At 38.4% G+C, this 21,723-nt stretch overlaps 2 protein-coding genes across 3 annotated transcripts in view; both read left to right on the forward strand.

Annotated features, from left to right (window-relative positions):
• tcp11l1 (t-complex 11, testis-specific-like 1) lies at nucleotides 1-13,619 on the forward strand. The gene is made up of 10 exons (XM_057837802.1): nucleotides 1-289; nucleotides 491-674; nucleotides 843-975; nucleotides 1,079-1,199; nucleotides 5,758-5,978; nucleotides 7,657-7,793; nucleotides 8,768-8,937; nucleotides 9,046-9,227; nucleotides 11,483-11,655; nucleotides 11,733-13,619. The coding sequence occupies exons 1-10, from the start codon at nucleotides 233-235 to the stop codon at nucleotides 11,954-11,956; spliced, it is 1,602 nt and encodes a 533-aa protein (XP_057693785.1). The 5' UTR covers nucleotides 1-232; the 3' UTR covers nucleotides 11,957-13,619.
• A 5,799-nt stretch (nucleotides 13,620-19,418) lies between these two features.
• The window catches only part of LOC130915967 (homeodomain-interacting protein kinase 3-like), a 53,620-nt gene continuing 51,315 nt past the window's right edge, over nucleotides 19,419-21,723 (forward strand). Inside the window, exon 1 of one of the 2 annotated variants that reach the window (XM_057836265.1) lies at nucleotides 19,419-19,808. Coding sequence is in view for 1 of the 2 variants with exons in the window: in XM_057836264.1 (XP_057692247.1) it covers nucleotides 20,545-20,578 (34 nt within the window). In the remaining variant the exon portion in view is untranslated. Of the gene's footprint in view, nucleotides 19,809-20,341; nucleotides 20,579-21,723 lie in introns of those variants that run through there. The other variant, XM_057836264.1, reaches the window with a different exon arrangement.

Consider the following 21,723-nt stretch of genomic DNA (forward strand, 5'->3'; position numbering starts at 1 on the left):
CGATTCGCGCATCATTTCCTGGATTGTTGACACACCCGGTCCGGAATCTTCGGCTCAGAACATCCCATCACTCGTAAAAATATATATAAATCTGTTTTTATTTACCAGATGAAACGAAGGGTGCCAAGTATAAAGAACGTCATATGAACGTCGGGCGTGTAAATACTTGTATCACAGTGGCAGACTAGAGAGAACGGCTGTTCTGTTATTGCTGATACGAAATTGCGGCTTTATGCTAACGTCAGATAAATTGAAGCAATTCAACAATTTCGAGGCAACTGTTTATAAGGTTAGTGACGTCGCCATCATTACATTTGTTAAGAGGTTTTCCAGTCTTTCACCTACCTTAGTTCTTGCGAATTCACACGATCACTGATATTCAAGATGATAACATGCCCAGCCTACATTGCATTTACTGTTTGTGTTGTTCTTTGTTACGGTTTGTTCATCAAGAGATGCTTTTTGACTATTACGTAATCGTCTTTATCAGAACACATCTGAAGTCGTCGCTGCATTAAATATTAGACGTTCTGCAGACCAGAGCATGCAAAAGGGGGCTGACCAAATGGAGGGTGCAGGAGACAAGGAGTCTGAGGAGAGTGCGCAGGATACTTCGGAGCAAACTGTCAGAGAGCGAGTCCGAACAAATACACCAAGTCCAAACGCTTCAAAATGTGAGGAGGAGTTCGAATTACAGTAGAATCCAGCATTACAGTCCTGATCGAATTCTTACCAGCAAATAATATAAACAGCTTCTCTTGTTTATTTTATTGTGGTATTTGGTGTGCTAAACCATATGATGAACACCGCATTTATTTTATTTTAAAACTCTTACCTCATAGCCAGCCCACCCAGGTTTGTGCGTGTAGAAGAGTTGATGGAGACAGCAAAAGGAGTCACAAATATGGCTTTGGCCCACGAAATAATGGTTAACCAGGATTTTCAACTTAAACCCACTGAGTTTCCTGAAGGAAGGTAAGTTTTTTTTGTTTGTTTGTTTGTTGTGTTTTTTTTTAAAGAATATTTTGTTGTAATGGTCATAATTCATTTTGACAATCCCTGCACTGCTCCTGTACAGTTTTGAGCGCAGAGTGAAGGACATTTTGCACCAAGCATTCTGGGATTATCTGGAAAGTCAGTTAAAGGAGGACCCACCACAGTATGGCCATGTCATCCAACAACTGGCTGAAATTAAAGAGGTGAGGTTCAGGAGAATGTGGAAAAAACACCAAGTTGTATTGTTGTAAACAGTGTTAATCCTCGATTGCCCCATGAAACCGGTTGCTCATTGCATTACTCAATAACAGATAAGGTTGTATCTGGGTTTCCTTTACATTAGTACTAAGGATGCAACAATACTCGGTTTTATACTCGGGTTAGGGTTAATACTCGGGTGAACTCTTCGATATGCTCTCTTCGGTTCAATATGCAAAAACATTCGATCCAAATGAAAAGCTCTATGTATTTTCCGAATTTGTTTTTGTCGTGTCTCTTGCTAAAATGTCCGCCGCAGCTTTGCCTTGAATAAAAAAGCTAGCAGCCCCCCCGTCCTCCACTCCTCCCCCAAACTGCATGAAAGGTGGGAGCTGTGGCGCACGAGAATCATTGCTCGTGAGGAAAGACACAAATTTAAGGAGGCGGCTTGCCGGATAAAGACGGTCTTAATAGATATGTACAACATAGTCCACCAATATATTTTTGCTGACTTGGCTGCTACGAATAACCTCTCTGACAACAGACAGGTTAAGGTCACAGAGAGCTAACTCACGGTTACATGGTGAACAATGAGTGGCAAATTAAGAGCGCTGTACTTCACACTCGTCCTATTTATGAAAGTCGATTGTCAAATGCTGGTGTTGTGCAGTAATGAGCTGACGTGACTTCTGTGCCGTTTGTTAACTTTTTTTAATGCCTGACAATACTCGCACGCTCACACTAGATATCATCAAATAGCAACCTAGATGTGCTACGTTAGATCCCCCCAAGTCCCATGCCATTGGCTGCGTTTGCCCACAGTGATCATGAGACGCCTAGTCCATATACTACATCAGTGAATTAAAAACCGCCATGACTGGAAATTAAGCAGACCAAATCAATCCATACCAGTGACTATAGATAATGCTGTAAATATTGTTGATTCAGTACGTAACACAGATGGACTCGAACCACAAATAGGATGTTTTTGTCATGTGGTAAACATACTACTAAGTATGCTAAGAGAGTAATAGCAATCAACAGTGTGCCCCGCCTCACCTTACAAACAGTAAAGATTGTTCTCAGCACTTTTATACAAAATTTTTTCTGATCAGTAAGAAGTAAGCACATAAATATTATGCACTATAATGCATTTTTGTATGGTGGCATTGTTATTTTTGATTGTTAGCAAGATAATAAAATTTAAAAAATATGTGTATTTTTTTGTTTCAGAGCATTAAATGTATTGAATCAAAAATCGTGTCCCTCGTATTGAAAATCCTATCAAACCGTGACTCAACTGCATCGTCGCATCCCTATTCAGTACCCCCTGCACCCGACAAAAAACTCTGATTTAAAAGGTTAGTACAGTATAGACTAGCTTTCTGAGTGAAATATGGGCGGCGCCATTTTGGAAAATTTCTGCTTTGAACTTCTGGTTTACAAAAAAACCTCATGAGTTGCGGTTGAAGTTAGCAGTGTGTTGATGAAGTTAAATCTGCAAAATCAAGCCAGAGGAACCTACAGAATCTCCAAAAATTGATTCAGCACAACGTAGATGAGACGTAGATGAGATTGAATGATTGTTCTTATCACTTCGTTGATCATTCGTGGACAAAATTATAACAACCTGTCAGCCTGTGTTGACGTGATGTCCAGATTGATACGCCGGCCACTTGAGTGACCAAAATGAGGGGACATTACAAATTATTAGGGCTGTCAAAATTATCGCGTTAACGGGCGTTAATTATTTTTTTTAATTAATCACGTTAAAATATTTGACGCAATTAACGCATGCACTGATTGACCCGCTCACGTATTGCCTCAAACAGATTACAATGACGCCGTTTATAGACATTAAGAGGGAAGAGAATGCAACCGGCCGCTTGGGGGCAGCGCCGTTCCATACTAATGTTATTCTTCTCATCGTGGGAGAATTAGTAGTTGTGAGACGTTTATGCTGTTGCATTGTGCTATTTGTGCTCCACACATATTTCTGTAAGTTTTCTTTCTTTTAGTGGCAATTATGTGTCTCTTGTTGCATTTTGGGTAAGATATGTACAGAGACATATATGTTATAAAGGCGAGTGGACACCGGCGTTCTTTGGACCGCGCCGTTTATTGGCATAAGCTTCGGCAACTGCTTCACAACACACAAAATATAATTTTGTGAAAGCACAACAAAAATAATATTCCTATCGCTCAAAAAAATAATGTTCACAAAAAGAAAAGCACTTCAGTCTGTAGGATTGAGGCCCTATTCTCACACAGTTAAACCAGAATGCAAAGTGAACTGGCATTCCCAATCAAAATAGCTATGTAAAATACACATAAAACTTACTCAGACTTTGGTCACTCTATTCTTACGATTGTTATTTTTATTATTATTATATTAACTCTACTTTTGATTGAAAATTTTACAAATTTTATTAAAACGAAAACATGAAGAGGGGTTTTAATATAAAATTACATAACTTGTAACTTTCACATTTATCTTTTAAGAACTACATGTCTTTCTATCCGTGGATCACTGTAACAGACAGAATGTTAATAATGCCATTTGTGGATTTATTGTTATAATAAACAAATACAGTACTTACTGTATGTAGAGTATGTTGTATGTATATATCCGTCTTGTGTCTTATCTTTCCATTCCAACAATAATTTACAGAAAAATATGGCATATTTTAGAGATGGTTTGAATTACGATTAATTCATTTTTAAGCTGTGATTAACTCGATTAAAAATTTTAATCGTTTGACAGCCCTAAAAATTATATTACATTTGCTGAATGCAGAAGGGCTGACATGGATTTTGTTGTTACAAGGAAATGCTACAAGGTATGCACATATAACCAAAGTAGTATGTCAATATTTTTTATTTCCGATATTGATCGCAATAAAACATTTGGACAACATGATTCCATTTCTTGTTTTATTTAAAACGATTGGTGCATGTGCAAAACAGGCCAATAAGTCACAATTTATACAATTATTGGGGAAAATAGCATATGAGAATGTGATATCGGACAGCAGAGCTCCAGAGCCTTGCCAAACTTACATGCAACATTACGGCCTCCAGGCAGGCTTTCTCCCGCTGTCCTTGGTAATTCCAGCTCCAATAGCGTATCTTAAAGTTGCTGCAGTTCAAAAGCTCGTAGTTAAATCTCGGGATCGAGGTGACGGTCCGCTGCGAGGCGAGCCTCTCGGCCACCCCCGGGTAGAATGACGTAGTCTCAATATATGTCCATCAACATACAGCAAGTGTTGTTGTGAGGCACATCAACTTCTTCCCTTGCCTAACAGCGTTTTCCACCTGTAAACGAAGAAAAAACTTGTCACACTCGCATTTATGCGTTGACACAGTTGTGCCATCTACATGTACTGATTAGCAACAGGCTAGCAGCACATACAGTAGTTGTATTAAATAATATTAAAGATCATCATAATTACAATCATCATCATAATAACAATATCAAAGGCAAGTCGTTTCATGTGCAAGATTTTAGCTTCAGTATTTTTTGAGCACCGGACACATGAAAGTGCAGGGATAGGAAGAACATACCTTCCATGACACAGCGGCAACACGGCTACAAAAACACCCAGCCTATGTGGTGGCACGAGCTTGGTTTCACATCTGCCTTCATGAACATGTTGTCCTCCCCTGTCGTGATGATGGCAGATGGGAGGCGTTATTTCCAAATTGTCTTTTTTAAGAGATTTTGATGAGTTATGTTACTCCAGCTCTACTGTTGTTTTGGATGGAGAAATTCTAAAACTGGAGTTGCTTGCAGACATAAGGAAGTAAAGCACAAGTACCTCGGAAACTTGTCTACAGTATCCATTCTGTTGACTTATTTCTTATACTGCCCCCAGGTGCCAAGCTACAGTACACACAACAGAAATAGAAGCAGCATGCACAATTTTGATTCTTGGTTGTCATTGTTGGCGAAATATGCTGGCTTAGCTGCCAACTCCCTCAGTTCAAATGGATTGGACGTCTATTTGTGGTATCTCATTTACATTTACAGCAGAAGGATGAAAAGATTGGACGGCTATCATCGTCACTGGCACTGATAGTGTTAACTCTATTTTGTCTTTACCACGTTTTACCAATTTGAATTTTATAGACTTCTGTTGTCATTTTTAAATGTTTTAATACTATTTCAACTGATTTCGGTGAGGAAAGATAACTTGAGATGAGAATTTAACTTGTATTTCAAAACACCACTGTATTGTTATGCTATAAGTGTGATGCTCCTCATCAGCATTCAATGCAAAACTTAACAAATACATGAGTGACCTCAAAATAATTATAGTCCCCAATTTTGGTTGGGCATCATTTCTTGATTCGATTAAAAAAAATTTTTTTTATTATGATGTATGATCTGAAATACAATAAAATGCATGTCATGGGAAAGTGCACACAAGCAATGACAAACTTGCACTGGTAAAACCTGTTGCACTCCCCAACCGTAATTTGACATTTTTAACTGTCGTTGCTGAAATTGTGAATGTTGATTTGCATTTATTAGACAGTTTATCATCTGTCATTTATTTGCAGACATTGCTTTCTTTCTTGCTGCCGGGCCACGGTCACCTGCGTTCCCGTATTGAAGAGGTTCTTGACCTGGCTCTCATCCAGCAGCAGGCGGAGAAAGGAGCAGTGGATGTTGGTGCTCTATCCCGTTTCATTATTGAGATGATGGGATCACTCTGTGCCCCAATAAGGGATGAGGACGTCAATAAACTAAAAGAGATCACCGATTTTGTCCCTTTGCTTAAGTAAGTGAAAGAAAAAGACTACAATGAAGATGCATCTCAGATGATGCAAATTTTCGGTCTATAAATCACTATAGTTTAAAGACCCTTTGTAGGCGTTTTGAGTTAATTTATATACAGTATAGGGTAACCGCGGGGTCTTAAAAAGTTTTTAAACAAGTCTTAAATCCAATCATTTTAAGGCCTTAAAATTCTTAAATACAATTTCAAAGGTCTTAAAAATCCATTGACGTTACTTTACTATTACTACTACTACTAGTATTAGTAGTATTCATTTGTATCACAGTGTGAAAGAGCTGGGAATAAATTCATATACTTTGCAAGTACCGTATTGGCCTGAATATAAGACGGCCCTGATTATAAGACAACCCCCTCTTTTTCAAGACTCAACTTTGAAAAAAGACTTTTTGAACACCAAATTTTTTTAGAGAAAATAATTACAGTACATCCGAAACAAATGATTATAACAATATATTTGAGAGAAAAATCATGTTATTTTGCCTCATTCAAATCTTAATATCTGAACATTTAAATATGTAAACGAAAGTGCAATCACATTCGTAAATAAATGGCGTAAGGTTTTTGAAATGTAAATAAACCAATGTATTGTGATAAAACAACAAAATTTCAATAACTGCATTGACCATCAAAGTGAAGTCTAACTGTAATTGTAGTCTTGAAACAAATAAGGAATAAGGAAAAACATTGCAATAAAATAATGCAAACTGGTTAAACCTGAGAGTAGCTGAGATCTGTCATGACAGAACGTTACAATGATATCTGGCGCCATCTAGCGTCGTGAATGGGTATCATGTCTAGACCGCGAATAAAAGACGACCCCCTCTTTTTCAGTCTTATTTCAATGCAAAAAAACACCGTCTTATATTCGGGTCAACATGGTAGTTCCAGGCCTCCAATTTTCCTTTAAAACCTTTGTATGTTTTTTGCCGGTATCAATGTGGAATGGGTCTTAAATTTTATTCATTTTGGCCTTAAAAAAAGTCTTAAATTTGGATTGTTGAACCCAGCAGAGATCCTGTATAAATCTGATTAGGTTGTAACACTATGAGCTTTATCGAACTATTTCCAGTTGCACTAATTTTTTGAAACTGCATTCTGAGCTTTCATTATCTGTAAGCCATGATTATCAGAATTACAAGAAACAGGAATCTACCAATGCTACCAGGATAAAAGGACACTATAGGAAAAAAAAAAAAGTCCCAGCTTTCACTCGCTTCCTCCATTTGCCATTGTGTTCATCTTACCTCTTACTGCCTGACAACGCCTTTTTTTATGTTTTCTATTGGGGCAGCGTGGTGGACCATTACTAGTAGTTAGCATGTCTGCCTCACATTGGAGTGGGTCTTTGGTACATATTTGTGCTCTGGCCTTCCTGTGTAGATCTTCCCACTGTCTCTTCTGTGTATTCTGGCTCCCTACCGCAACATGCACGAGCACCTGCTAGGCTAGACCAAACTCTAAATGGCTATTAGTTGAAAATGGTTGTTGAAACAGGTATGTAGCTGCCCAGTGATTAACAAGTGACCAGTCCTGACTCCTGTGTGTGATCCCAAACAGAGAAAAAAATGTTTAATTTAACTTGTGTACTACACATCCCCAGACAACAATATTACACCAGAAATATTTATAACTTCTGACACATTTTTCTCTCATCTCATAGGGCCATATGTTCACTATTGGACCTGATGAAGTTGGACATGGCTAACTTTGCTGTAAACAGCATCAGGCCCCATCTGATGCAGCAATCAGTTGAGTATGAGAGGAATAAGTTTCAGCAGTTTCTGGACAGACAGCCCAGTAAGTACTTTACACAAGTTGTCTTTTGCAGTCTTTCACTCTAAACTAAAGTCCCTTATTTCATTAATTTGCCACACCAGATTGATCGTTCCATATATCCGCTATGAATATAGTCCACATATCTGTCCGGGAAAGAACCAATCGAGACCTGAACCTTAAAAAAATATACGGCTGCTGATTGGACGATGGCTATTCTCGTCACCCTCATGACAACATCATTTCCTGTCCAAAAAAGCTTTTAGCAACATTCTTTGCTCCTCTTTTATTGAGGAAATAAGTCAGGTTTTGTCCAAAATACTTAAACACTTTGCATCCTGCAATAGTATTGAAGCAGAATGTAGCGTCATAGGCACGTCTGAAGGTCCTGCCTCTTTCCCCTGATGGTCTCGCCATCAGTATGATGCACTGGTTCGCGCAAGAGCAAAATCATTGTTTCTTGTCAAGAAATGATTTTTGTGATGTTCTTTCCTCATCTTTTAATGAAGAAATTATATGTATTTCCGACAAAACTTCAGAAACCTAGCTACAAAACCGCTCTACTCCCTTCTGACATTGTATTTAACTAGATCGTTTCTTCTGGGTCACATCTGCAGCTCCTGCCTCTTGCTCCTGATTGCCTGGAACATCAGATGACTAGGGAAGTGGTTGGACAATTTAGGTTTGCAAGACTGTACTGCATGATGAATCAGGGAATCAGGAAGCACCGTCATACTTGAAAGGCTATCGTTTCGTATTACCTACCCTGAACCAAACAGTTGAGGAAGCGTTGACTTAGAGCTGATCCACCAACTAAATTGTTTATTGCAATGGTCCTTATTAAAAATGATACATATATTTTCTCGTTTGGAAGAAAGATGATGGAATGTGTTGTGTTTGAGTTTTTACAATATTCGAGTGGAGCTCCCTCCCCCCATACAGTTAGATGTTTAGTCCAGTTATTTTTGCAATAAAAAACACATATTTCTCTTTTTCAGATGCTTTAGACTACACTGAAAAGTGGCTCAAGGACACAGTGAATGACCTCAGCGAAGCTTCTTCTACTGGCGCATCTAGTGATCCTCCTACTCTCCTCCCTGGTCATGTCCATAATCAAGCATATTTGCGACTATTGAAATGGGAACACCTCTCAGAACCCTTCCCTGAGGTTACCACTTTGATATTTATTCTGTCAATTCTTTTGGAAAAATTATTATTGTGCTGTAGTTGGATTTGCTCACTGAGATCGCCTTTCCCCCTTTTTAATTATATCCAGACAGTGTTGATGGATCAAACTCGGTTCCAGGAAATGCAACAGAAGACGGAAAAATTGGTTTTGCTTTCATCTATATTACTCATTGTTTACACTACTACGGGAGAAGCCATTTCCGGTCTTCCAGGACTTATAGAGAGGCTTAAAAACACCGTTCATTCCATGCTTGCAGACATGCACACACCGTGAGTACAACCACCTCAGTTTTGTTGAACGTATGCTATTCATTCCATAGGGAAGTAAGGTTAGATGAGCGATTAATAGATGCAATTTTTGTTTAATACATTTCCTTTTCGGGCACAGGTGGGTATTTAACAATCTGTCACTTCTGAAAGTTTCACTACAAGATTAAGTGAACAAGAAATGTGTTCCCCAGTGTATATTTAATCACTTTTTTCAAATGTTCGTACAGTCGATATTGTTCAAAATTGTAATTTACAAATCGGATTTTTAAAAAATCTGGGACGCTATACAAATTAAATACGTAATGCAGTAGTTTATTCAAAATAGAAAGATGACAGATCCGAAGTTTAAACTGAGAAAATCTTATGATTGTAAGGGAAAACTATGTCAATGTCAAAATCTTCACAACAAATCTCAAAAAAGGCTGTTGGCAATTAAAGTCTAGAAAGGTCAATAGCACATATAACGAGCATCTGGAAGACCAATTATTCCTAATTAGGTCCAATGGCAACATTATTGAGTATAAAAAAACGACTGGCAATTTCTCTCAGAAGCCAAGATGGGTAGAGGAGCACCACTTCCCCTAATGTTGTACAGAAAGATAGTGCAGCAATAATAAAAAGTTGTTATCCTTGCAACAAATTGCAAAAGGTTTGAAATTATCGTCATCTACAAGGTGTAACATCCAAATATTTAAAGAATCTAGATTAGAACAATCATTGTACGTAATGGTCAAGGCTGAAAAAACATTTGGGATGCCTGTGATCTACACCACAAAGAGGAATTCTACTATAAGGGAAATCACAGAAATAGACTCGGCAACACTTCAAGAAACCATTGTCTGTGAAAGCTTTTAAAGAAGACCCAGAAGCGTAGGAGTTGTTGTTGTTTTTTTTTTTCTGGGACAGATTTCATTTAAAATGGAGTGTGGTAAAGTGGAAGGTTTTCTGTGGGCAGAAGAATCACGATTCAAAGTTCTTTATGGAAACTGGAATACCATGTCATCCGGACTAAAGAGAACAAGTTGTTATCAGTGCTTAGTCCTAGAGCCGGATTTTTATCCGGATTTTTATTTTTCAAAACATATTTGCAAATTGGTACAGAAGTATAATGTTAAGTAAATAAATAATAAAATACTCTAAATAAAATTAAAATATATGCAGTCTTTTGGGTGAGTCTAAACCCACGGCCACAGCTCAACATTGTTAACATCAACTCAAATAATTGAATTATTTTCCGTAAAAAGCATGTGTGTATGACTCGTATCATGTTTACATTTTACACACGCTCTCTTTCTCAACAGAGACAGTTGGCAGACAGAAAAAAAACATGTTTTACCACCGCTAGACACACTAAACACGCTGGAGTTAACTCCTGTAGCTGGTGGGAAACGTTTATAACAGTGTTTACTAACCTTTAATTTTGTATAAATGAGAAATCATATTAAAGGTATTGCCTACTCGGCAGCCAACCTCCGCAAACATTTTTTACATGTCGGCTGGCCTTTCTCTAAGCCGCGCCCGTTCGTAACTTTTCTGTAGCCGAAGTATTCCCATACCAGCGATTTTGTTTTCTTCGATGGGGGGAAAAAAGTAGTAAAAAATATCTAATACCGTAGGGATGGTATGACAGAAAAGTTTTGTAGTTTTAAAACCGTGACGTTTTCATACAAAGGTATACCTTGAAACCGGTAATCGGCACTTGTCTAGTTACTACCCACCTCTGGAATCCGGTTTGTAGTTATAAACTATGGTACAGTAACAGTATATTTTTGTAAAATATCTGCTTATTGGATGTGTTTGATAAACCATCATATTGAAGTGATGGGTTACTCGCTGGATGGCATTAGTAACTTAGAAATTCGGTTATTAATGAATAGTTATATCATTGTGAAGAGTATTTTTACTGTGGAAAAAATACTTTCTCTGAAAGTGTGAAAATTAAAAACGTTTTAAATCAAAGTGCAATGCAACCTAACAGCCACAATAATGAAATTGTTCAAATCAATTACCTACTTCTATGTCAAGACTGCCAAAAACTATAAATTGCTGCAGTTGACTACGTATATAATGTGCTTATTGATTGGAGCGTGAGGCTGCACCTACCAGTCAAAATATGTTCCATAATCTCTCAGCATTAAATACAACTAATTTTGATGCATTAAAAATAATAGAAAAAGTACTTTATATTATTTGAATAGATTTTACACTAGCTGTGTTGTGTTGCTGAATGCTAATATTGTATTGCTTTTTCCAAGGTCTTTCAATCTGCAAGAGACCTTGTTGACCATGGGGGAGAAACTTTGCTTGGAGTTAAATCAATGTTTAAAACAGCATGGCTATGCTACATTATCTACTGACCAAAAGGACACTTTGATGGGGCAAATCTCAGCCACCATCCAGCCGGACAACACTGTCCGTCGGTTGATGGGTAAGCGATGTGTATTTCAATTTATTAGGGTAGTAAAGCTTGGATTGACTCTCATCTTCTCTGCTTACCTGTTTCAGACTCTCGGGTGCAGGGCTACCTGCTGGCAACACTTGAATCCAGTCAACACAAGACCCCTCCTCCTCTGCCTGGAGGTCTTGCACCTATCTGCAAGGAGCTAAAAGAACTTGCTGTTAATTTCAGTTTACTAGTCAACTTCAATAAGCTGGTCTTCTCCCCATTCTACCAAAAGATTCTCCATAAGTGCTTCTCATCAGAACATTGTAGCAGCACAGAGACGTAAGCACTACGATGTGGATGGTAGTTTTCCATAGATTTTTAGGTTAAAAAATGAGATCTGCTAAAGGAACTGCTTAAAATAAGCAGTGCTAGACAGTAATAATGCTTATAAGAAATTAACATTTACAAACAGAGTACAGTGATCCCTTGCTACTTTGCACTTCAAACTTTGCGCCCTCAGTCCCTCGCGGATTTTTTTTCAATTAGAAAAATACAGATGAGCTCAGTCTCAGGATGCCCATATACTCATTTAAAAAATATTCTCCTTTTCCCTTAAATTTGCTACATTGGTAACCAACCATTTTGTTCAGGCCAGAAATAACTGGGTGACACAGTACATTTTGTTTCCACCTGATGTCACTTTGGAAATGTATTTCAATCAAACAACTGTCACAAATTCATTTTTTTAAAACTTGACCAGCACCAATTGAAACTGTCATGGCCTGTGTCAGCATGTACTGTAAGTTATTTAAAAAACAAACAAAAAAAAACACTAGTCATTAATGCCAAGTAAGGGACTGCAAACAATTGTCCTGTGGGCTGCAAATGGCCCCCAGGCCACGATTTTTAGCACTCTGCACTAAATTAATAAAAAAAATATCCTGCAAATTTGACTCCACATAAAAAAGTATTATTAATAAATCCGCGAAATTTAAATGAATGAAGTATTTGAAAATCCTGTCATCCATCTGAAAGAATGTGGGCGTGTCCGTAGAAGCCAACCTTCATCTGTCAGTCAAGTACATTCCTGCTCTCGTTGGCACGGCACCATCCCGGTTCCTTTAACGCTTACGGACCAAGAGAGGCAGTCTACAGTGGGTACAGAAAGTAGTCAGACCCCTTGAAATTTTTTACTCTCTGTGTCATTGCAGCCATTTGCAAAAATCAAAAGTTCATCATATTTCTCATTGATGTTCAGTCAGCACCCTATCTTGAAAGTGAAAAAAAACGTAGATTTTTTTTTTTTTTGCAGATTAAATAAAAATATCAATTGGTCACAAGTATTCAGACCCTTTGCAGTGACCTTCATATTTTACTCACATGCTGTCCATTTCTTCTGATCCTCCTTGAAATAGTTCTGCTCCTTTATTGGGGTCCTGTGTTTAAATAAACTGATTGAACTTGATTAGGAAAGGCACACACCTGTCTATAGAGGACCTTAGAGTTCACAGTGCATATCGGAGTGAATGAGAATCATGAGGTCGAAGGAACTGCCCGAGGAGCTCAGAGACGGTGGCTAATCACAGACCTGGCCAAGGTTACAAAAGAATTCCTGCAGCACTCAAGGTTCCTAAGAGTAAAATGGATAATCGTCCATAATCGTCAAATTGAAGAAGTTTGGAACGACCACAACTATTCCTAGACCTGGCCGTCCAGCCAAACTGCGCAATCGTTGAAGAAGAGCCTTGGTGTGAGAGTTCAAAGAAGAACCCAAACATCACTGTGGCCAAGCTCCAGAGATGCAGTAGGGAGAAGGGTCCACAAAGTCAACTATCACTTGAAAGGTGGAAAAGCGCTATACAAGTACAACACCATTCACCATTCATCCCTCCACCTGTTGGGGCTTTATGGCAGAGTGGCCCGACGGAAACCTCTCCTCAGTGCAAGACCTGCATAGAGTTTGCCCAAAACACGAAAGCCCGCGTAGAGTTTGCTGAAAAAACACATGAAGGACTCCCAGACAATGAGAAATAAGATTCTCTGGTCTGATGAGACCAGAATGGAACCTGGTGATAATTCTAAGCGGTATGTGTGGACAAAACCAAGCACTGCTTGTCACCTGCCCAGTATAATCCCTACAGTGATACATGGTGGTGGGAGCATCATTTTGTGGCGGTGTTTTTCGGCTGCAGGGACAGGATGACTGGTTGCACATAATGTCAAGCTTAAATTTTCGTTGCGGCGTATCAAAATCGCTGTCACAATTTGTCGCCTAAACCCTGCACAAGACATTTTTTAAGCTCTAAGGCTAGGGTCATACTGCAGGTCTTAATGCACAATTTCGATTTTTGTCATATCTGTTTTTTTGGCATGCCCGTTCAGACTGCCTTTATCCATTGAGCCCGTTGAAGTTTTACGCATGCGCACTAATTCACAGTCCAACACGCACTGAGCAAACTGACCTGCACGCGCAGATGCATCAAAACAAATGACTACACATGCTGGTTGTATGTCATTCCAGGGTGATCTAATTTTAATTTCCAGAAAGAGAACACAAATAACAGACATTAATGATCCCTGTTTAGTCTTATATTCAAAGTTTATATGGACTGATAGAACACATACACGCACTGTGCGTGCATGACGCACACATGTAAGGCTTATGTGCGTTTTTTTTTCCCCGACTCGGTCATGTAAGCAATCCTGAAATATTGCTCATTTGGCGTACAGAAAGAAAATCGAGCAATATCAGGCTTATCCTTTTCTTCATATAATTTTTATATGACTGTGATCAAGCCCACCTCCTGCCTAAAAGCCGAGTTCAAGCTAGGCGCTAATGCACAGCTACATCACTGTCGCCCTGCCTGCTGCACTCGCTCTTTGCTGACGTAATTGCTGCATAAATTCCGATTTGGGAGACTTGACATTTCAGACCACCGCCACATTCTGGAAAAATGTGGCCTAGATCGGATTTAAACCACATAGGAAAGTGACCCAGATCGGATTTGAAATGGTCCGCTTCTGTGCAACTTGTCTCGTTCAGACCGTCTATAATGCCTCACTCGAGTCAGAAAAAGAAGAAAAAATCCGATTTTGTGCATTAAGACCTAGTTTCCTCATACAGTAATGAAAAAGTATCATTCCAAGTTTAAAAAAAAAAAAAAAAAAAGCTGGTAACACTGGTTACGTGCTGAACAATTTCAATAAATGTAGTTTATTTAAAGCCACTTACTCAGTAAGTGTATTTCATACTTGCACAACAGTAATTTAAGGATTTCGTGAAGATGACTTCCTAATGTCACACTTATTTTTGATGGCTCTCCCTATTTAGTGGTTAATGCTCATCTCTTGTCCTAGGTTTACCCACGTCATGTCTATTGTTTTTTTAGGGTATTTTTAGAGTTTGTTTAAAAAATCTTACCCCATGCATGCCACACCAATGCCCTGAGTACACAGAGCCCAGACATTATAACCGAGATTGTCCCAAAAAGACTTTTCTTGCCTTCAGTAGAGAGCTTTTGGGTCGACCACTCTGGGCGAAAACACACCTGTGCAAATCCACACGTGTCCCCATAGCAGCAGCGCTATTTCACTGACCCCTTACCTAATCTTCGTTTGGCAAAAATAGCTTTCTAACCCACTTAAGACTAGGTACTAACCGTTTTTGGGTTTCTGGTGCTGACTAGATAGGCCAAATGCTGGTTCCTTTACGTTCGTGTTCGCACAAGTTAGGCCTGAACGATGGAGGAAAAAAAACGATATTGCGACTTTTTGGGGGTTTGTAATATATTGCAATATTGAAACTAGAAGAATTTTCACCAGATGACTTCAATAGTTCTCTTTGGTATGACTTTGGTTGACTCACTCATATGTATTCATATAATACCGTTAAATCCAGGCTATGGGGGTTCATCTGTGAATGATGTAGATTGCTGTCTATAAAAGTAACCAGGAGGCCATGTCTCTGCACACTTGCTGCTTTTATGAGGCAAAAAAAAGTTTGCATTAAAAAACACACACACACACAAATCGCACCTTCTACGATAGGACTAATGCGCACATCGCGATGGCGATGTTCAAATGACATGTTGTGCAAGTTTCGTCCAAGCATGCGCGCCATGAACAAGATGCAGTTACACTTTAGGCCGGGTAAAATGACAAACTCCGTATAATCCCTTTAAATCAGGACTAAAAAGTGTTAATCAGGAATGGAATAGGAAACTCAAACATTGAAATTAATGTAAAAAGTTTGCAAAATGCTTCTTTGTGTGTTTTTGTTTTATTTTCCCACAACTGTACTTATGACAGATGTATCCACTTTTATTTCAGTCCATTTGGTAGCAGAAAAATGGACTTGATTTGGACCAACTTCAACCATGTAATTGTATTTAAAATTATTCTAAAATACTGAACATTTTATGTGAAACTGACTCCTCATACACACTATGTGATACATTTTCACAGTTATATCTTGTGAATGTACGTAATAATTTTAATAAAGCAATGTGTGTGCCTCATATTGTTACTGTCATCATTCTCCATGAATACATATAATTGGGTGGAGAGAGTGACAAAAAAAATTGCAATGTAAAATAAACCAGTTGAATTACATGTCAAAAATTTAAATTGTGAGCTACTGAAGACCAGCTGAAGTAAGTGCAGTGCGTGTAGAAGGATAAGAAAGCCTTACTTCCTAAGAAATTGTTGATCGTGTTGGCAGCTGAAGCTAGACTGGGCTGTTGGCTCAACAGTCAGCATGCTAAATGTTCACTATGATGGGGTGGGTTCAAACCCTGGTTGGAGAGGGTAGTGCAGTGATGTCACTACTACCGTTTGACTGGTTATATTTTTTATAACAGCTGTTATTAAAAAAAAAAAAAAAAAAAAACTGTTAAATATAATTATTTTTGACAGTAGTTTATAGTTAATTTGACAGTAACGTATCATTTTGGTGGTGTACCAAAGTTTTTAGGTTCCCTCATCTGGTCACTGTGACAATTTTCTGGAAGTGCTACTTATACAGTATCATTATCAATAACAGTTTCATTTGACTTAGGGTAATTTGAGCAAACTTGTTTTTATCAGAAGTGTGTATCAAACTAGTGCCAGGGTGTCCAAACATTTTTCTCCGAAGGCCGCTTTCAGAAAAGTCTAGCGATATGAGGTCCAACCTCAAATTCCTCCACTTTCATTCGTTTAACAGAAAATTGGAATCTGGTAGAAAAAGATTGGGTTCCTAAATTGCATCTATTTTTACGTATTATATCAATTGTTCGATCACTGCCATAGCCAAACTGGATTGGATGTCTATCGGCATCATTGGCAGTGAAACCTGATCACTCAATAACAGCCTTACCAGTTGAAATTACCGTAATTTTCGGACTATAAGCCGCTATTTTTTTCCATCGTTTTGATACATGTGGCTTGTAGTCCAGTGCGGCTTATTTGTTGATTTATTTGGGTTAATAGGTAACAATTTATTTGACAGTGGCGTCATAAGACCGTCATAATTATGACATGACACTATCATGGGCATTACTGTATGGTTATGTAATTTGGAGTCATCCGGCAAATTATGCCACTAAGACCATTTAAGTCCAGCTTGGATCTTAAACATCCATTCAAAAATGAGATCATTTGCTGGATAACACTGTTATAAGCATTCATTAATGCTCAGGACAGTGCCACATAATAATTATGATTGTCTAATGACAGTCTTATGGCACCACTGTCAAATTAAGTGTTACCAAATACCATTCCTAGCAATTAATGAAACAAGTGGAACAGTAACTGAAGAAATATTTAGCATAGAACATGATTTTTGATTGTTATTTCTGTAGCGCTGCCATGTATGCTAGTAGGCATGTTAGATGAAAACAGTGTTGACAGCAGGTGGCAGCAGAGGTTGCCTGTCTCCCCCATGGGTGCAGAGATGGCCAAATGAAGCCTCTTGAAGCAATGAACATGGTGGTTCATTTCGTCTTATGACATTCGTACGATGCCGCTGTCAAATAAAGTGTTACCGGTTAATATCTTTTGATGTAAATATCCCATAATACAGTGAGGACAGCTGCAGCTTATAGTCCAGTGCGGCTTATCTATGAACAAATGCCGTTTTCCTGCCAAATTTGATGGGTGGCGGCTAATAGTCAGGTGCGCCTTATCGTGCGAAAATTAGGGTAATTCGTATTCTAAATGTCAATGGGGGTGAATTAGTTAAGGGCAAGAAGCAACAAAATCCCGTAGTATAAGGCCATGCACACACAGTATATACAGGGTGTTCCAAAATGGTTGACCCCAATCTAAATGCCCGTATCTCGGAAACTACTTGATTTATCTTAATGAAACTAAATACACTTTATGTTGAAGGCCATAAGTTTTAGTGGTTAAATTTACAAAGAAATCATAAATGTTCAATATGAGCACCACCTGTGACTCTGCACACGTCGAGTCAGTATTCGAGCTCGTGCAAAACTCGATAAAAGTTCAGTAAAAGTTTCCAGTGCAGCTGTAATTCTCTGTTTTGTTGTTTAGTTGGTGCCTTCTTTGCAAAATTTGTGAAGTAGGCACTCTGCACTGTGTTCGGTGACTGAGTCCGAGCATACTCTAACTCGCAAAATGCCTTTTCTTTTGAAGTGAACGGCATTTCTTAAATATGTATATATATATATATATATATATATATATATATATATATATATATATATATATATATTGGAGGTTATTATCGTGCTTCTCTATTGGGCAGACCTGTTTGAGTGACAGTTGTCTACACCAATGACGTCGCGTTAAAAGAAGGTAATTGTCAGGTTCAATTCAAAAACAACACTTCAAATGTGAGCCCTCATTAAAATGAAATTTTAGATATATTTTGTTTGGCCTATCTAACATTGAAAAAACTAGAAATAGATAATAGACATGTTTTAAATCTTATCTTAATTTTGGCAAAATTCCACATTTACTGTGTAAAGTATGACCGTAAATCAAAGACCAAATTTTCATGTTTTTGGAAAACTGTTTTCTTTTTATTTGGACGATTTAAGTTTATCTTTGAACTCCGAGGCTTTAAGGACCAAGAGACTGTGCAAACAATACAGCTTATGTTGAAAATAACCCTGACCATTTTATTTATTTATTGTTCTCAATTTGTTGATTGTATGCGAAGTGTTCGCCCTATGTTTGTATATTTGTTTTTGTTTTTAATCAAATTTAAAAAACAAAAAAACAACAACAACAAAAAACATTTCAAATGTTTTTTTTTTTTTTTTTCGGGAGGCAATTTCCTTTTTGCATTTGAGTTTTATATTTAATTAATTGAAACAATTTATTTTTTTGATTGGATTATATAAACACAAATGACCTACCAAAAATATGGCCTCAATAAAAAACATTACTTTCATTAAAAAAAAGAGTTGTTTCAAACAAGAAAATAACCCTCATTTGTCTCCAAGAAAACATTTTTAATCAAAGAAAAACAGGATTTTAATGCATTTTCTTGTCCCAACCAGATTTTTGGATTCAAAATTTTTATTTGATTGATTTTTCAAATATTATAAAACATGTTTTTTTAATTGAAAAAAAAAAGTTTTGATTGAAGCAAATTTTGGGGGATTGAATGATAAAGACATACACTTTTGACTTTTGAATTGTTAGAATAACAGACGCATTTAGTTTCTGAATAATTGTAATGTGTTAGTTGTTTGAGTGTTTTCCCAGTGGCATTAACGCACGAAAAAATGTTGACGATAAAATATTTATGACATCCATGAAGTCATGTTTGGTTACTCGGTTACCACTGGCTGACATTTCGACACCTCCTCCCCCTCCCCTACTCAACATTCCACACATGCGAGGAAGCAACAGCTAGTAGCAGCCCGGACGTCTGTCAGCCACAAGGCGTATTATTATGCACAAGTTTAGAAACGCCGACTTTTCCCCCTGAGCAGACTCGATAACAACGTTCGACGAAACGCAGGAAGAGTCGAGAAAATACGGATCATGGCCGACCTTCTTAGCGACTAGTTAGCTGTTGTTTTTGCAGATTCAAATGTGCAAAAAGTCAGTGAGCTGTACTCGACGTCGAACAAGATGGCAGCAATAGCAGCGACACCGATGCAGGGTTTGGCGGTGGCGTGGCTTCTCGCTGCTTGCCTTTTTGACGCGATGACTCATTTGGTGTACGGGTTTTACTGAAGGTAGGTACTCTTAATACAATATATTGTGTAAATGTACCTTGTCTTTGGGTGTTTTGACTGTTGCACCGAAATGACTTCGCCCATTTGCTGCCTTGTTTGCTAACAGATAAGCTAGCCAACTTTGTGTATGTGTTAGCTGGCTAGCTCTGACACATAGTGTTTGCCGTCGTTTAAGTAGAGCTAAGGATGTAGACTTTGTCTCTGTTAGTTTGAGCTGACAAACTCGATGCAAGAATGATCGCTAATTAACTTGTGTAGCAATTTGCTCCTTATTATGCAACACGAGTTGCTCACGTAACTCGCAAAGTACGGTGCATATAATAGATACACACTGTACTTGTTTGAGCATCGGTCTTTCGAGTTTGAAATCAGTGAAGCAACACTAGTACTCAAGGTGTCAGTCACTTAATTGTAACATTGGTTTCAACAGGTGTCCAAACTGTTGCTGCCCTTCCCCCAAACACATCAACACCAACAGAGCCCCTCCCATATGGTTACTGTGTCCTAGATTGATCACTAACAAACTGCGTTACAGCTTGTATTCGTTGACCAAAGAGAGTTCATCTCCACAAGTACCCGTCGTGATACGTGGTTCTCCATTTCAGGCTCGGATCTAGTCACCAAGCCGAGGGCTATCAGACTACCCAGTTTGGTGATATATACACGTGTGTTTGTGTGATGTGTGTGTGTGTGTGTGTCAGAATGGCAGAGTAAGCAAGTGCCCCTCAAAGAGCTGATGGACGTGGCCGCATGGCAAGGACACACACAAGGTGAAATAGTTGGTCCTCCGAAGCCACGTGGGAGAGGCTTTTTACATTGCTGCTTACTTAGTTCGTTGTATCAAGTCACTATTTATATGTTTCCAGACCTGCAGCTGATGGTGTTGAATGTGGATGTAGTTAAAAATAAGTCATTACCATTAGGGGAGCACTGTATGTGTGTGTGTCGCTTCCTCTGTTCATGCACATTTATACAGGCGAAATAGGCCATGAGCCGTGAATGCTAATGTGACTAGAAAGGGGATTTCGTTCCACACATCTGGGCTCTACCTGGTTTATGCATTTCTCTAAGGTAATAACCCAAAATGTACACTGTAATAGTTTCTCTTCTGGAATCCTTGTATTTTATTTTCTTTTTTTACGTATTTTTTGCCAGCTAGCCTAACATACAGTGAAAGGGTCAAAAATCAAAATCGAGGATTTTGGGCTTAATTTAGACCCCGTAGCAGAATCAGTCTCAAATCAAAATCATTGTCATTGGCCACGTCTGTAAGAACTAGAAACACATGGGATTTGGAAATTTGTAGACACTCTAGTGTGACCGCAAACAAGCCACAATAACAAGTACATGCAGGACCTTACACTTAGCCCTTTAGCCATGTAAGAATGGAAGTAAAGCAAAGGTGCTGTGCAATGACAGCTGTGCAAGTGTTGGATTTATCCAACAAAATAATGTGAGCTGAAGTGCCATACTGTGGTACAGTAACAGTAGTGAAAGTGATGCGGTTGTTATGCAATATAAAGTGGCAGTAGTATGAAATGTTGATCAATACAATATACAGTGACATTAGTTTCCAATACTGATCAACTGCTGTTATGTAATGTACAAATGCAGACTTGACATTTCAACAGTTAGTATGTTGGTGCTGATAACTGCTGATTGAGTGGTTGATCATCCTTGAAAGTTGTTGGTGTAATAAACAGTTGTACTATGCACAAAATGTTGAGACAGGGTTCTGGCTCCGGCAGCTATTTATGTGGCAGCAGAAGTCATGTCAATGAGAAAAAGTGTTTAATTGGCTGCAGAAAGAAAAATCAAAGCGGCGCGACATCACAGGTCAGGTCTATTGTGCAAAAATGGCGTCATCGTGATGCACATCGCCGGTTGCCAGGCCACCTGTCACCCTGCGACACAG

Source organism: Corythoichthys intestinalis, chromosome 5 (assembly GCF_030265065.1).
Source record: "Corythoichthys intestinalis isolate RoL2023-P3 chromosome 5, ASM3026506v1, whole genome shotgun sequence".
NCBI classification, from domain to species: Eukaryota; Metazoa; Chordata; class Actinopteri; order Syngnathiformes; family Syngnathidae; genus Corythoichthys; species Corythoichthys intestinalis.